The 16,672-nt window shown below is 34.0% G+C and overlaps 1 protein-coding gene across 7 annotated transcripts in view; it reads right to left on the bottom strand.

The window, feature by feature from the left end:
- Window positions 1-16,672, bottom strand: part of WAC (WW domain containing adaptor with coiled-coil) — an 87,276-nt gene that overhangs the window by 23,716 nt on the left and 46,888 nt on the right. For 5 of the 7 annotated variants that reach the window (XM_019654395.1, XM_019654393.1, XM_019654392.1 and 2 more), the window contains exons 4-7: window positions 15,599-15,705; window positions 9,716-9,831; window positions 9,028-9,140; window positions 4,269-4,577 (exon numbers count right to left, since the gene is read on the bottom strand). In XM_019654395.1, the coding sequence (XP_019509940.1) occupies window positions 4,269-4,577; window positions 9,028-9,140; window positions 9,716-9,831; window positions 15,599-15,705 (645 nt within the window). The remainder of the gene's footprint in view (window positions 1-4,268; window positions 4,578-9,027; window positions 9,141-9,715; window positions 9,832-15,598; window positions 15,706-16,672) is intronic. The other 2 variants (XM_019654397.1, XM_019654398.1) reach the window with 1 other exon arrangement.

The following is a 16,672-nucleotide window of genomic DNA, read 5'->3' as shown; positions in this document are numbered from 1 at the left end:
CCACAACTAGACTGAAGAACAAAATGACAGCAACTTGTCTGTTCCCCTTCCCCTAATTCCCCAGCACTGTTCCCATCCCCCAATTGCCCAATAAAAAATCTTAAAAAAAAAACAAAAAAAAAAAAACTGAAAGGCTTCACAGCTTCTCCACATTTCTGTCCCTTGAGCAAGGACTATTTTAGGTTCTTTTTCTCAAAAGACACACTGTCATTAAACAGATCTAAATCTATTGCTGGTATCCTTTAATGAGATACACAACATATGTAACACTCTTCTTTTTCTCCAAATACATATTTCAAATCATGACCAGTGCAGGTGTTTCTCCCAATCCTCAACACGCTCATCACCATTCTTTCAGTTACTTATCCATCTACAACAATTTATTGACTCCCTATTATTTGTCAAGCACTATAGATAGATCAATGATTAAGAAAGATCCTGCTCTTGTATTATTTAACACAGCATCCTACTGCTGACATCCTTAGATATAGCTTAGCTATCCTATAGCACTCTCAACCAAGATATCAATTTTATTTGAACCACCGACCGACCTCTTCATATAAATCGTTAAGGAAAAACCAAAGAAGGAAATCACTATGTTGATGAGAAGGGTCAAGAGGAAGTTTAATTTAAATAACATGAATGTCTCCACTGAGGAAAAAAATCATTTCAAATGGAAGTTTTCAAAATTTAGACTAACTGGAAAGCAATCTGAAAAGACCCAAATTGCTATCTAATTTAAGGAAATTATAAATATTATCTTCAATTCACATGCAAGGAGAAGTACTTCGAAAGACTGTACAATTTCTCCTATATGAAGAGGCAATTCCAAGGTAATTGAGTTTCTAATAAGTTCAATAAATTATATATAAAATTTTTATATCAAGTTTGTGATTAGCAAACACTGTGTACAATTTACACTTGAATCACCTATGATTTGTCAGAAATTTTAAATTACTAGAGTTCAAACTAATATATATTTGTTAGATCTTTCATGTCATAAGGTTTTTGGAAAAGAATATGGATTTGAGAAGCTATGTGTTTAGACTGTGGCAATATTCAGGCTCTTCACATCTGAGAGACAATACTTCCCCCTCACAGTGTTGTTTTAAGGAATAAATTAAAATGTATATAAAACACTTAGCACCAAACCTAGCACACAGTTACTTTTAATTATATTAAGTACGTTAGAAATGGTGCTTGAAGCACAGAAGAAGAGGGCAGAAGGTAACAAAGTACAAAATGCAATAAAACAATGTCTAACCCTAAACAGGATACACTCTAATTGAATGAACTAAAATTATAATGTGGTAAGTACTAAATAAACAACAGTATGATCTGGGAAACAGATTGGGAGAAGGTAACTGACACTGAGAACCAAAGGACATTGGAACTGGCTCTTAAAGAAAGAACTGAGTTCAACAGGATGGGAATGGAGGAAAGAACACATCTTTCTTTTCAGCAAAGGCTCAAAACATGAAAGGACATAACATGCCCTAAGAAGTGCACAAATACGGGCCAGCCGAGTGGTGCGTTGGTTAGGAGCTGGCTTGGGACACCAGCTCTGAGCAGCAGGGCCCCAGTTCGGATCCCACATGAGGGCCAGTGACACTGCCCTCTATAGCTAAGATGGTGAGCAACAGCTCAACCTGGAGCTGGGCTGCCGTGAGTCGCTGGTGACGGCGTAGGCTGCAGCCCTTGCTGCAGTGGGCTGCCGTAAGCTACCACGAGTGGCCAGCAGCCAGCGTGAGCAGCCGGCAGCTGGCGTGAGCTACCAAGAGCTGCTATCCAGAGGCCGGTGACCGATCTGCCTCACCCAGGAAGAGCACAATGATAATATCAACATGGGCCAGTGAAGCGACGTCCTCCACAACTAGACTGAAGAACAAAAGGACAGCAACTTGTCTGTTCCCCTTCCCCGATTCCCCAATGCTGTTCCTCTCCCCAAATTCCCCAATAAAATCCTTAAAAAAAAAAAAAGTGCACAAATTTGCGACAGACCAATTATAGGAAATGTAAGAGTGAAAAGATGGAGGTCAAGCTAATAAGAGACTGCAACCAGACTGTCAAGTACTTTCTTTAACCTTACTATGAAATATGAACTTTATCCTTTGGACAATGGGAAACTATTAGAAAATTTAAGCAAGGAAGTTGACACAATCAAATCTAAAAGTTACAATGATGCCACCATAAGTGAACAGACTGGGTAAAAAGAAGCAGAGCAATAATTAGAAGGTTGGTTCAGGAGAGATGACTTGGGTTTCAATAATGGCAGCTGCATAAACAAGAGAAAGAATATACACAGATAAGATATAGGAGGAAGAATACAACATCTGTCAATGAGTGGGTAGGGGAAGGTGGGCAAGAATGCTGAAGAACAAGGAGTAGTTCGGGGAGAAGTGTTCACTTACTGAGAACCTAAGATGAAACTGTGGGAAAAGGGAGGAATTTGGGACAAGCTGTATTCTGAGATGTAACGAACACCAAGTGCCTACAGAAAGGAAGTAGATGTAGGTATACAGGAGGTAGAAATAAAGATTTGGGAGTCACTTATGTACACAAAGTAGTCACAGAATGACTTTTACCCAGCAAAAGAGGACATGTTGAGCAAGAAAAAAAACAAATCACAGTAACAGACTAAACGCTACTGATATTTAAGGGGCAGGAAGATAACAGAGCTAGGAAACCTAAGAGTAGCAGTATCCCAGAAGACAGCAAAGGAAAAGTTTTAAAAAGGGGTTAAGAGGTAAAAAGTGTTAAATCAACAAAAAGTAAAATGAGATAGACTTTTAAAAGGCCATACGATGTTTTTTTTAAAAAACTGACAAGGGTTTTTAAAATAAATTTTTCTGACCAAATGATCAAAATTTAAAAAAGTGAAAAACCTTAACATCCTTTAGAAAGTATCACATTAACAATTACTGCATTAATTCAGTTTTCATTTCTTCTTTGTAAGTTTAATCTGTATCAGGGTAAATATTGCTTGTACACCAGCCCTTGGCCCTCAGCTGGGCTCTAGAAAGCAAAACGATTAGGCATGGGGTGGGGGGCAGGTAATAGAGACCAGCTCAGATGTGTCCTGATGTCCATGTGTGGCTAGACCGGCCTCAGGGAATCTTGGGAGAGAGAGACACATACACACAGACACAGGCAGACACACACACACACACACACACACACACACACACACGAACACACACACACAACTATGGCTAAGTAGATATGAATTTTGATACGAACGATCTTTGGGGAATTTGACATTTGATGATATTATATATTATATGATGAAAGTATGGTTTAGTAATGTCTAACTACTGCTACAAGGGAAATTCAAGTAACATGCATAAAAGGAGAAGAAACTAAAAGCAAAAGAAATGCAATTATCTGAACCCTCTGTTAACAAATTAAATCAATGTGAAATAATGAATCAGACAATAAATTAAAAGCTTAAAGATTCATTATGTCCATGCAGCATCTCTGAAACCCACATGACATTTAAAAGTTCCTCAACATTTCCTAATGCTAATCGACTAATGGGTCTACCCATGATAATTTATTTACTTATTGCCTTTTCATTTTTTCAGTTTCTTAAAACATACTATCAAGTTTGGGATTGTTAGTGGTCTATGAAAACAGACTTATCCCATCACTGCTTCTGTTTATGTGTCACCTCCCAAGGAGCAGTTGTCACAATTTTTCTCTAAATTTTTTGAACATGCCATGGTTAGTAGTACTGAGTTGGATCAACAGTTTGGGTTGCAAAGTTTAACTTCTAGTCTTCAGAAATTAAGACTCCTTATCTTGTGGTCCATGACTCAATTTCTCTAATTCACAAATTGAACCCAATAATTGCATGCTATGTAGAAATGACAAGTTTTTAAAATGTCTCTGTTTATATTGAATTTTAATAGAAAAGTGAGACAATTTCTAAACTAAACCATCAAGACAATTATCACAAAATTTGAAAATTATACAAATGTGAAGGGACAGTCATATGGTTTTGATAAGTTATTTAAACAATTACTAACTTTAAATTAAGTATTGGACTTAAAAGCGTCAAAGGCAAAAAACAGTTATGAGGCTTCATAATTAAAAATTAAAAGAAAAAAAATTAAATATGGCTAACTCTAGACCTACATCTATTCAGTAACATTCTAAACCTTTTAAAAAAATGTATAAGAGTCTTATTTAAGCTAACGTAAATAATGTAATATAATCAGAAACTCAAACTATAGTTCAACGTGCAGCATCTAGTAATAATGGCATACCTTTTCTTTCTGTTTTCTGTGCAGGGACAGAAGATGTGGGTGTAGGCAGTTTTGATAAAGTAGATGCTCCATTAGCATCAAATGATTTCTTTGGCTGGTGATCAGACTGTAGCGTAAATGGACTAGAAGGAACAGTGCTTGGGGTAGCAGTTGGATGAACCACTGGTTTGATGGGGTGCTGTACTGGCGTAGAACTACTGTGAGTCTCTGCTCTTGGCAGTCTGTAGTCTCTGTCATTGTGTCTGCTTGTTTGAGACAAAATATTCTGTGGGAGCAAACTACTGGCATCACTGGAATGCTTGTCTTCCACTTTAGTTCACAGTTCGAAAAAAGAGATGTTGGAATGACGGAAGGGGGAAGAAAAAAGATTACGTTAGAATCCTGTCTTGAACATCAGCTAATTTACCAACATACCTGTACTTATATCTTTTTAGAAAACTGCAAGCCCAGTTAGTGTCTGCAGTTTTACTACTAGCATATAAATATCTAAATGCTGGAAGAAGAATTTTAGCTCCACTATAAATATTAATCTATATTTCAAGTGGGCTACTACTTTTGGGGGATTCTTTAGAACCACACCGTTGTTCAAACAAAACATTTAAAAAAAAAATCAATATATGGAGTTATAACATTTTACTAAAAAAAAAAATTAAGTATTTTAAAAATTGAAAAAATAACTGGTCCATTCTTTTAAAATATAGATCACAGGTTCTAATAATTAACTGAATTATCCACAGTGGTTCAAATGCAAAGGAATATTAGCTTTATTAGCCTGATTTTTCTGAACACTAACATAGCTAGTTAAGTGGGCTCTCAAGTAGTTTCTGCTAGGGCTTAAATGACCTCATTTTGAAATGACTGACTCTATAATGAACTGTGCATTCAATTAAGTAAATCAGTATTTTAATAATGCTAACAAATACCAGAATTGGTTATAAAATCAAGTTACAGATAATGCTATCTGAAAAAAGAAGCCCTATATCTGCAGCATAGTAAAAAAAAATCTTGCTATTTATTAGTTATATAGAGCCTCCTCCAATTTAAAGCTACAAAAATATTTTAAAGTCAGAAATAAGTACTTTTGCTTCTTCAAAAACTACAAAAGAAGGAAAAATTCAACAATCATGGTAACAGAATTTCTATTTATCAAAAAATCTCTAGCCTAAATTACGATAATCAGTAACTAAAGAATTAAAACAATATGTTTTATGTTTCCAAATAGAGAAACATCTTAAGATTCAAGCACATGCTATGTAATGATAATATTACCAAAGGATGCCCTCCCTGTTGAATATTGTGTTGTTTTTTTCCAATTCACGGTTCCTCCAATTCTAGAGACCAAGACAGCACAAGGAAGGAAGTACGCTGAAACTACAAGTCAGTTTTCAAGTCATCGGTGCACAATTCCTACATGTTACACCAAAACAAAAGGTACTGCCAAAAAACTTCAATCAGGTCAAAACACAGTTTTCTGACTTAATGACTTAAATGAAATTCAGTGTTATAAATTACACATATATTACCTTATCAGAAAAATGAACAAATAAACTGAGCTATCACAAAACATATTTGTTGTATGATATTAACTATCAACTTGCATGCACATAAAACCTAAAAAAGTTTTATTCTGGAGTTTCTTCCTGAAAAGAATACTATTACAATAGAAACTTTTAGGGACAGACATAACACAAATAATACCACGTCGAATTCCCACCAATCCTGTGACGTGCTTACCTAGAACTTTTATCTCCCAATCAAGAAATTTCCTTTTAATTCTATATGACTACAATAGTCAAAATGCATCAAGTAAATATATTAAGGTGAAAATTAAACATGATATTTCTTCTAATGTTTGTAAGCTTTGGAACAAACAAACACGGCAGCAGCATTATAGGAACTGAGGAAGGTATAGCTGCACCAGCTTTCTATTACTCACATCACTACAGAATACGGTGGCTATTTGCACATCCCCAACGAGGACATTTAGAAAATGTACGGAGACATTTTTGGTTTCACAACAGAGGAGATGGGAGGCGTGCTGCTGGCATCTAGTATGTAGAGGCCAGATATGGTGCTCTACATCCTACAACACACCCAGGACAGCATCCCACAACAAAGCAATACCTGACCCAAAATGCCATTAGTGTTACTGTCGAGGAACCCCAAGATAAGGTTTCTCTAACCATAGAGCAATCAGGCACATATTAAAGATGATAAAAATAATCTAGTAGCAGGAATACCAAATTAAAAGTTTTATCCATATAATTTTCAATGTCAAGCTGCAGGTAACATTATTTACTACACTGTAAAATCAAAACAAAACAAAAAAACAAACACGCAAAAAACCAAAACCTCTAAAAATCTATTTTTCATACTTTTATCACCTTACACATAAAATCTTCCCAATCCTCTCTGTATCCTCCGCACACACATACATACACACTTCTTTTACTGGCAGTTAGGAATTACAAAGCTTTAAGCCTTACCCTACATGACCACTAATGTGGGAAAACTGCCAACATTTTTGGGTAGACAAAATTAAATGCTTAAATGGCCTAGTGACTATTACTACACCATACCAAGTATAGCTCTGTGAACCAATTTAAAAAAACAAAAAAACAAAAAACAAAAAAACAGCAGCAGCAGCAATACAGCTAAGGTCCTTTCGCAAACATTACTTAAAATTCAAAAAGTGTGATACATGACTACATTTCAACACAAGCACAGACTCATTTGCACTTCTAGAAATTTAGCTAAGGAAGTAATCAAATAAGAGCAAAGATAGGAATCAAAGCATTGTTTACAATAGGAAAAACATCAAAACCACCTAAATATCCATGGATAGAGGATTATTTACAAATGAGGGCACATCCAAAAACGGAATACCCTGCAGTCAACATACCAAACGTAAAATTATAAACTGACACAGAAACATATCCTTGAAATATTACTGAACAAAAAAGGCTAAAAACAGTAACATATAATTCAATTTTTGGTGGAAAATACATATGTACACATTTATACAAAGAGATAGAAAAAAGTGTATGTCCCCAAACGTCCCTGGGAATGGGGTTAAAATTTTTTCTACTTTTTAAATAACAAACATGCCTTACTTTTGAAATTATAAAGAAGCACAAAGATAATTTAAAAATACAACTGATTTTATTTCCTTAAAAATGGTTTACTAGAAGACAAAAATAGTATTTTCACTTCCATCGATATTTCTATCAGATCTAGAATTACTCCCTTCACTTTTCTCTACTCCAATGGAGGAGGAGTGACTTAAATGACAGGTTATTTTGTAAAGAATAAAGTAGACAAACTAGGCTCTGATCTTTTTCCTCTCTAAGCACAATAACGAAATAGCTAATTCTTTTTACACCCATTTTGATACCCACCCACACCTCTGAACAATTTGTTCAGGAGGCCCACAAGCTGGGTACTATTTTTTTTTTAACACCTAAAGAGGAAAACCTTATCTCATTTTTAATTGTTTGCCAAAAGTCACAGTTACTTAGGTATTAAGTGAAATGGAGCTATAGCACTTCTGTCTCAAATACAATATTCTTAATTTCCTAACTTCGGTACTTTAAATCACTTTGTTTTCTATGAATTCTAAAGTACAATTTCACTAATATAAAAAAATGAAATGTTCCAAGGAACATACCATATTCCATGTATAAGACGCACCCTTTTTCGAAATATTTGGGGTCTAAAAACTGGGTGCGTCTTATACAGTGGTTGTAGATTTTTTTTCACTTGCATTTCCCACCCCCCCCAACATTCATACAACCACTGTATAAGATGCTCCCAGTTTTTAGACCCCAAATTTTTCGAAAAAGGGTGCGTCTTATACATGGGGGAATACGGTACTTTAAACATTCAGTCCTGCAGAACTGTTGCTGTTTCATCTTAAATAATTTTTCCCATCAAAAAAATTAATATTCTTTGCTGAGATCAAATAGATCACCTACTTTTTTGTTTTGAGTTATAGAAGATTCAAATCCTAGAACACACCTTAAAATTCTTGAAATTTCAAAATTTGATAAAGGGCCCAAGAACCCTCTGTGGCATTTACATTTTACTCTAGACAAGGGAAGCCACTGGGAATAGAATCCGTTTAGTAAAAGCAACACACATTTAATGTGAATTAAAAGCAAATGTATGTTACTCATACTGTCCCACTTAGACAAAATCTTGCCTCAAAAGACCATTAAGGTATGGCCACAATATGGAGATGATACACAGATTTATGATCATGTTGAAATCAGTTTCCAAATAGATGGATAAACAAGTTTTTCACTGGTAACATAAAACATAGGTACTTTGGTGTCACTATCTGTGGGTAGCTCTGATTCAGTTATTAGATTGAAACCAGGGAGTTTGGAAGGGATTTCAGTTGTCTAGTTTAGTAGTATACAATTTGGGGTGTGGGGTGGGGGAGCAAAGAAGTAAAGTTCCTGTTTTAAAAAGTCAATCCACAACATGAAGTTTTATTTTTTACCACTAAACTGCATTATAGGCATTAAGGATAGTGATGAATACATGTGTGTACTATTCCACTATGCATACTTTCCCTTTTCAGGAAACAATATGGTGGAGCTTAGGGAAACAGATCCAACATAAAGGAAACCCTATGTGTTTCTATTTATATTAGTTTACATATATAAATGGTTATGCATATATATTTGTAACATAAATGAACTACTGGAATGAATCAAACATCACTATTGTTTCAAAGAAGAAAATTAATACTTACTTCCACTGGCAAACCCACTAGTAGCTGTTGCTTGCATCACCTCTCTTCTGTAATCCCTATCTTTTGGGAAGCTATTAACTGCCATCTTGTTTGCTTCTTTTTGTCTCTGTTCTCTAAAAATAAAAAATAGATAAACCCATAAAAATTATACCAGGTACAATGAGTCTACATATAATACTTCTGGCCAAATGCTCAACAAAATGGTATATGGAAAATGAAAGAACTGAACATGGCCATAAAATCATTTTACTCATGTGGCAGATGGGATGCAGCAAAGAGAATATTAAATGTTTCTCACTGATGGCAATATTACACCAATTATTTATGCCATTAACCCTACAACTACAACTCTACAATATTAATTCTACAAATATGAAAGAAAAATAATATTGTCCTACAAGAATTATAAATGAAGATGCATTACAAATTATAAGGAAGATACATAAATGTAGATTAATATGAAATTGTAAATTAAGTATACTGAAAGCCCTTTTGGATAGGGCCAAAAGGCAAAGAGAGAAATGGCAAAGAGAAGTGGAAAACACAGACAACGGGCCAACCACTGCAATTAAAAATGGGACTAAGTATCACAATAAGAAACCTAAACTTAGAATGTTTAATGTTCTAAGATGGTAACCTACAGAATAAAGAATGAGAAATATTGTTGAATTAGATTAAGAGCAAATACCTTTCAAGCCACTCTTTTGGTTTTTCCCACTGTGAAACCTCTGTTCGACAATTGTAGTAGTATTTTTTCCCAGAAGAGCTAATATGTTCAGACCAGTCATCTGCAGAATCATAAGGCTTAAAAATATTTTTAAAAATTAGAAAATGTTAATATTATTTTAATCAGTTGATATGAAATATAAAGAATGTTGATAGTTTTCAAAGCACACATATGAGAAAAGACTTATAAGATGAAGGAGCCCTGATCTAGGATGTAATTCATTCTCTCTCTCTCTCTCTTTCTCTCTCTCTCTCACTCTTAGGAGACCTTAGATTATGAAATCCTTCTAAGATAATGGAAAACCCTATAAATATAAAATTAAATAGATTAACACTAGTTGATTAGGCACAGAAAGAAAATGTGAAATTAACATCTTGACTTTAGAAAGGCTTTACAAAGTTCCCCATTATCATAATTTCAGTTGCTCCAGTCACATGGCAGGGGAGGTTAGCGAACTCATTCTCAACTGACTGATTTGACAGCATGAGAGTCCATCAGTTCTAAACTCTTATGGCACAAAAGTAATCATATATAGTATAAGAGAACGACCTGCCTGTATTTACTGCTATTTAGTGAAAAACAGCAAAAATAAATACAATAAAATAAATGTAAACACAAAGCTAATTAAGGGCTATGAATTTGTTTCACCTTCAAAATCCATGAGATGGGTCAAGTATTAACTAAATCTTGTCTCACATACTATATAGGATCAGCAGCATCACTCATTGTCCTGAAACTAAAACTGGTCTGTCTTTTCAAAGTTCTCAGATATAGTCTCTTGCAGGTATTTTATAGACACTGTAAAATTACAATGAAATTAGAAAAATCTGAAAGGCTCAGTTTCCATGGAACTAATCTCAAAAAGTGTCAAGTTTAAGTGTCTTGCACTGGCCCCAGGAAATCTGGTAGAATCCCAAGTATACTTCAGATGAATTTCTTAACTATTTTTTCAAAGGAGCTTTGAGATTAAATGAAATAATAATATACTTTTGATAGCCTATCTTTCCTTTCTTCTGGGTTCAACAGTGTAGAGATTTGAGGCAGATGGACAGAGGACAAAAGGGTAGATGGGAGTGGGTCTAGCCCAGTGTTCTTCAAAGTGATAGTTTTGTGAACTATTCCATGTCCTGGAGGAGATAAGGAGCTTGCATTAGAATATGTATCAACACACTGCTTGCCTAGCCAAAAGTCTTGCTTTAAGAAAAAAATAAAAATAAAAAAATCAACCAAATAGTATATTTAATGCCAGTTAATTTACATTCTGGCACAACTTCTGGACAGTTAAAAGTTCAAAGACCAGAACTTTGAAGAACATGGGTGTATGACAGTGCAGTGACTTTGCCTTTCCAATCTTAGGTTAGTACAAGTATGTGTTGCAGGGTAGCAGTACAATCACATAGTAACATGGCTTACTCCACTTCCATGCTCAAAAAAAATAGGTAAAGGTGTGGGGGGGACTTTAAGTAATAGAGTCATTTTTAAAATGCTAATGTGCAACAGGTGTTAATTTATTTTTCGTTCCAATGTATTTTTTTCAGCTTTACTAAGGTATAATTGACAAAACTGTAAGATATTTGAAGTGTATATAGTGATGATTGGATATACATATACACTATGAAAGGATTTTGTCCATCTATCTAGTTAATTAACACGTCCATCCCCTCACATTGTTTTTTTTGGTGAAAACATTTAAGCTCTACTCTCTTAGTAAATTTCAATTATAGAATACAGCATTATCAATATTGTCACCATGTTATTACTCAGGTGTTCAATTTCTTCATTTTAAAAAAAGTATCTAAAATTAAGAACTAAACAAACGAAAGGCCTGCAAACATTACAAGTTTTCTAAATTAGGCTCAATGTAGTTGCTAATATATGCCCTAAAGCATCAGTTCTGCAAGTCCAGGAACCCATAAGGGACTCTGAGATCATTGCACAAGATTAAAACTATTTTCATAATAAAGCTAAGATAATTTTCTTTTTTCTCCTCGTTCTATCAAACGAAGAGTGTTCCCCAGAGACTACACAAAGATTTGCTATCACGAAAGAAATGCATAGCAGGTATGAAATTATAGGTATCTTCTACTAACTCAGGCATTAAAGACATGTTCAATGTCAATTTTTTTGTTTTAGAAAGTTATTTTTCTTAAAAATATATTACATTTAACACATAATGGGTTTATAATTGATTTTTAAATGAATTATTTTTCAAATTTATCAGTTTTAATTTAATATGGTAAACACTGATGATAGAATTCACATAAAAAAAGCTCTCAACGTTCATGAATGTAGAGAAGTCTTGAGACTAACAGTATGAAAATGGCTGCTCTAAAAGACTAGCACTAAACCGTTACTGAGCCACCTATCTACTCTCCTTCAGTTCAAAATATCTTTTAGAACTCTCCTATGAATGCTTTTTTCTCCTTTAAAAAAAAAAAAAGGCATCTTTCCTTCCTATCTCTCCAAAATATGGAGTCCCACTACTTCTCTAAGTTAATATGAAAAAGAAATAGTAAATCTTAGAATTTATGAGTTGTTAATAAAGAATAGTTCATTGAATAACATCAAAGATGGCATTCAGCTGAAACTAATTCTAAAAAATGTGTATTTCATAATAAAAAATAATTTAATTAAAAAAAAAGATGGCGTTCACTGTAATCATTTCAGAGTCCTATGAGTCCTCTCATAAATTTTTTTTTTTAAATTAAGTAGAATATCTTCAGGCAAGATTGGTTACAGAGAAGAGATCCTGAGAGCCTCAAACTTAAAAGCTCCAAAACATACAGAAGATATTTAACTGATAAGAGGAGTTGGAACATAAATGGAAAGTCATCTAGGATTGAATTTAAAGTGCTTTCCAGCAAATCAAAATTGGTGAAGGATACTTAAAAGGGAAGATTCCAATTATAATGTATTTAAATGAAAATGAAAACATTTTTTCTAAGAGATTCAGATGTCTCTTAAAAAAATATGCATAACTTATCTAAAACAGTCTACATGATTCCTATAAGCCCTATCGTGATTTACTTTAGGTAGCAGACGTTCAACAAGCTTTTCCTAAATAGTTACCATGGGCTAGGTAGGCTCTGTCTTAAACAACAAAATGTTCACCACAGAACTTAGCAGGTAACTACATACGAATATCTTAATCTAATACTGAAAAAATAAGGTGACTTCAACTCAACTTTCAACAGTTAGTATAAATCACCATACAACCAAATGTCTACCTAGTACTCTAAATAATATTGTTAGTGATTTTCAAAGACAGATTTAAAACTTGAAAACCTCAAAGACAAAAAAAAAACCCCAAAAACCATTTTTTTAAAAAGCTATTATTCCTTATTTTAACTAGGGTTAAAATAATGTATTAACCTGGGTTACCTAATATTCATCTGTTCATTTATTCTTTCATTATGAAAATATTAGATGAAAGGTAATTTTATGTTTTACTTACTATTCAAAAACTTCCATTAGATGTAATTTTAAGACAAAGTCAGTTTACAAATAACCTTTAGAAATGTTCAAAAGCCCACTTCTCAGGTAAGATTGTAATTGATGTATGTGTCATACCCGCTGGGTACATTATAATGAAAAAGACCACTACGTGGAGGTTAATTGTACCTATAGTTGAAATCGACAAAAGGGGAATCCTGATTCTGAAAACAGGTAACACAATTATTCTATTCTGCTAACAGTCTTCAGTTTCCACTCACATAATGAAATTCCCCAACACCCTTTATGATTTGGGTTTTTCAAGCTTATCTGATGCCCATTATTTATTCTGATTTCACTAAGTTAATCCATTTATTGAAAATCAAAATAATTAAAATTTGTTTTCTGTGAATAAGAATATTTTTGTTTTGTTTTTTGTTTTTACCAAAATAATGTCCACATGGCCTGCCTCTGTCCTAACAACAGACAACTACCAAATCTGAACTGTGTCAGGGATCAATAGAACTTTACATTAGTGTAACTTTGTAAATTAATGGGGCTATTTTTGACAAAAATAGAGCTATTCATTCTAAAATCCTCAGTGCATGTCTTACTGAAAATGACTCATCACAAGTTGATGGTAACACCTGTGAAGTCTTATCACGCTGTTGTCTCAGCCTCAATACCAATCTTCTATATTCCGTTCTGCAAAGCTAGGGCTGGAATAACGCAAATTACATCCTATTTAGCCAGCTGGCCTCCTGTTAGATTCTGCCAACAATAGGCATTAGAGGAAGACTGGAAGGCACAAGAAAGGAGAAACCTAGCTGCCAGTTGGTTCCCGTTTCCAGCTCTCTGCTACTGTCCCAAACCAGAACTAGCTGCATCACACCACTCAGAGGTTACTAACACCAGCTCTGCAGGGCTCCTCCTATAAGCTATTCCATTCTGATAACTCCAAACTCTTCCTATTGTTCCTCAGCCCTAAGGGATCAATCATTACATATGTGTTCCCTCAGTGTCCTTTTTTTTTTGTCCTTAATACCTGCGATACCTGCTTAACCAATCTTGTATATGAAATTCTGTATTATTAAACTGTGCTAAAAATAAGCTCGTATGTTTGTTTTCCCAGATGGACCCTGACTGACACAATATTTAAAATTATTCTAAATGTATTTTTATAAAATATTATCATTGATGTCTCAATTTTCAATGGAAGTGTACTATCCATACTGCTTCAACAAGGGACAAGAAATAATAAACCCTGAGAGTCTTTCAATGCTGATTAAGGTATGATGATCACCCAAATATCCAAGGCAAAAATCTGATGGATTCAACCTACACTTCTATAGCTTTGTAGCTGTTCTTTCTTTCCTATAATGTATTTTCCTCAAGGCTACCTAATTTTTTAAATTGCAAATATGTTACTTTACCAATTATATCATCCAATAGCTCTCCATTGCTTTTATATAAAATTAATATTCTTTGGCAAGATTATAGAACTCTTTGTGATCAGACCCCCACTTATATCTCTGTAACCTGAGCTTCTCCCATTCTTCCACATTATCAAAATCCTGTAGTTCTCCAAACATACTATGCTATTTCACACTTCTGTCTTTGTAGGTGGCTCTTCCTCTGCATGTTACAGAAATTCCAGCTCTCTTCAACTATTCAATCTGTTGGGCAGCACTACATACACTTTAATACCTTCCTCATCCAAGCTGGGAGATCATCCCCATCTTGAATGCTCCCAAAGCAACTTTAACAGGCACTATTTTAATTGTCTACTTTTCTGTCTCTACCACAGGTCAAAGTTAGTTTAAGATAGGCCACCTTTTCTTAGTTCTCTACAACCTAGAATATACTTGGCACATAGAAATCTTATTAAATTTTTGCTCAATATTCATACACTAGAACTTTCATTTGAACTTTGAATTAAAAAAAATTCAAACTGACTTACTTCATTTTAGAACTATCTAAAATTCCTCATTGGGTTGCATGCCTTTGAGGGCAGGGGCTAGTGTCTAATAGTGTATAATACACTGTAGATACTCAATAAACATATACTGTAAGAAGTTTATTATGGAAAGAGCAGCTCATGCTAAATTACTTTAAGTAACCACAGAAGTTTCATAATCTGAGGGTCTTCATATCTCAGATATCTCAATGGAAAAATTGTGCTCTGTACAGGAATGCTGATGAAATAATACCAAGATGGTGTCTTCTGACTACCCTCAGTTTTAGTAAGGCTAGCTCATTAGTTTGAATATATTAAGAAAAGGTCAACTTAGATTTAAACAAAAAAATTTTTTTAAAGACAATAGATTTAACAAGACTTGGTGTGAGGTTTTTGTTTTTGTTTTCTTCAATAAATTCCAAAAAAACCCAAATTGAGCATATTCATATACTTACTGCATCTGAAGTTTTGCTTGGATTATTGCTTGGATTAGAAGAATGTGAATTTGAACTATGAAGAGCACTGTGGTTGTGTGAATTTTCTTGTGGAGAGTAACTGGTCCCTTAAAAAAAACAACAAAAAGCAAAGTGACTTATAAGTATTTCATGCTTAAACTGTCATATCATACTGTATATCTATCATATCATATATATCACTGCATATCCTTTAATCATTTTACATAAATATATACATATTCATACTTATTAATATATAAAGTATTTATGAGCCTACTAAAGATGTGGCTTAATGAGCACATATACTACATGGCTAATATCCTATGGAATAATGTTATTCATAATCAGATGAGGAAAACCTCATCTGTATAATTTCTAGCACCTGTACAGTTTTTTTTTACTAAAAGTTTCATTAAGAAAAAACAGAAACACAACATATACAGAGAAAAGGGCAAAAAACTCAACTGATACAGAACTAGTAGTCACAATTATCTGTTTTTGCAATTATTTTTCAGTTTCTTAAATAGTTTCACAAATTTTTCAACTAAACCAGTATCAAGTTTTCAAAAAGTTAAGTCTCAGATAAGGTACTTGCTTTCAAGATGATAAAATGTCATCAAGTTTTCTAATAACAGGACCTACCTAAAAATATATAAATGTAACTCATAGTTTTATGAATAACCTAAACATTACAGAAATCAGGCAGGATAATTTTTATTGTCTTAAGAAAAGCCAAGGTATAAAAATCCAGACTTGCAAAAACACTGAATAATGATACAAAATGTTTCACCTCAAAAATCGCAGTTACAATTGTATTTCAATTCATTCCAAATTATTTTTCAACATCAAAGTAACATAATTCAACATTTTTTTTTTAAAGATTTTTTTTATTGGAGAATTGGGGGGGTGGGAACAGTGCTGGGGAATTGGGGGAAGGGAAACAGACAAGTTGCTGTCGTTTTGTTCTTCAGTCTAGTTGTGGAGGGTGTTGCTTCACTGGCCCAAGTTGGCACCATCATTGCGCTCTTCCCGGGCGAGGCAGATCAGGTCGCTGGCTTCTGGACGGCCGCTCAC

Source organism: Hipposideros armiger, unplaced genomic scaffold (genome assembly GCF_001890085.2).
Source record: "Hipposideros armiger isolate ML-2016 unplaced genomic scaffold, ASM189008v1 scaffold_221, whole genome shotgun sequence".
NCBI lineage: Eukaryota > Metazoa > Chordata > Mammalia > Chiroptera > Hipposideridae > Hipposideros > Hipposideros armiger.
The sequence above is the reverse complement of the archived record's forward strand: the minus strand, read 5'-3'. Positions and strand labels throughout refer to the sequence as shown.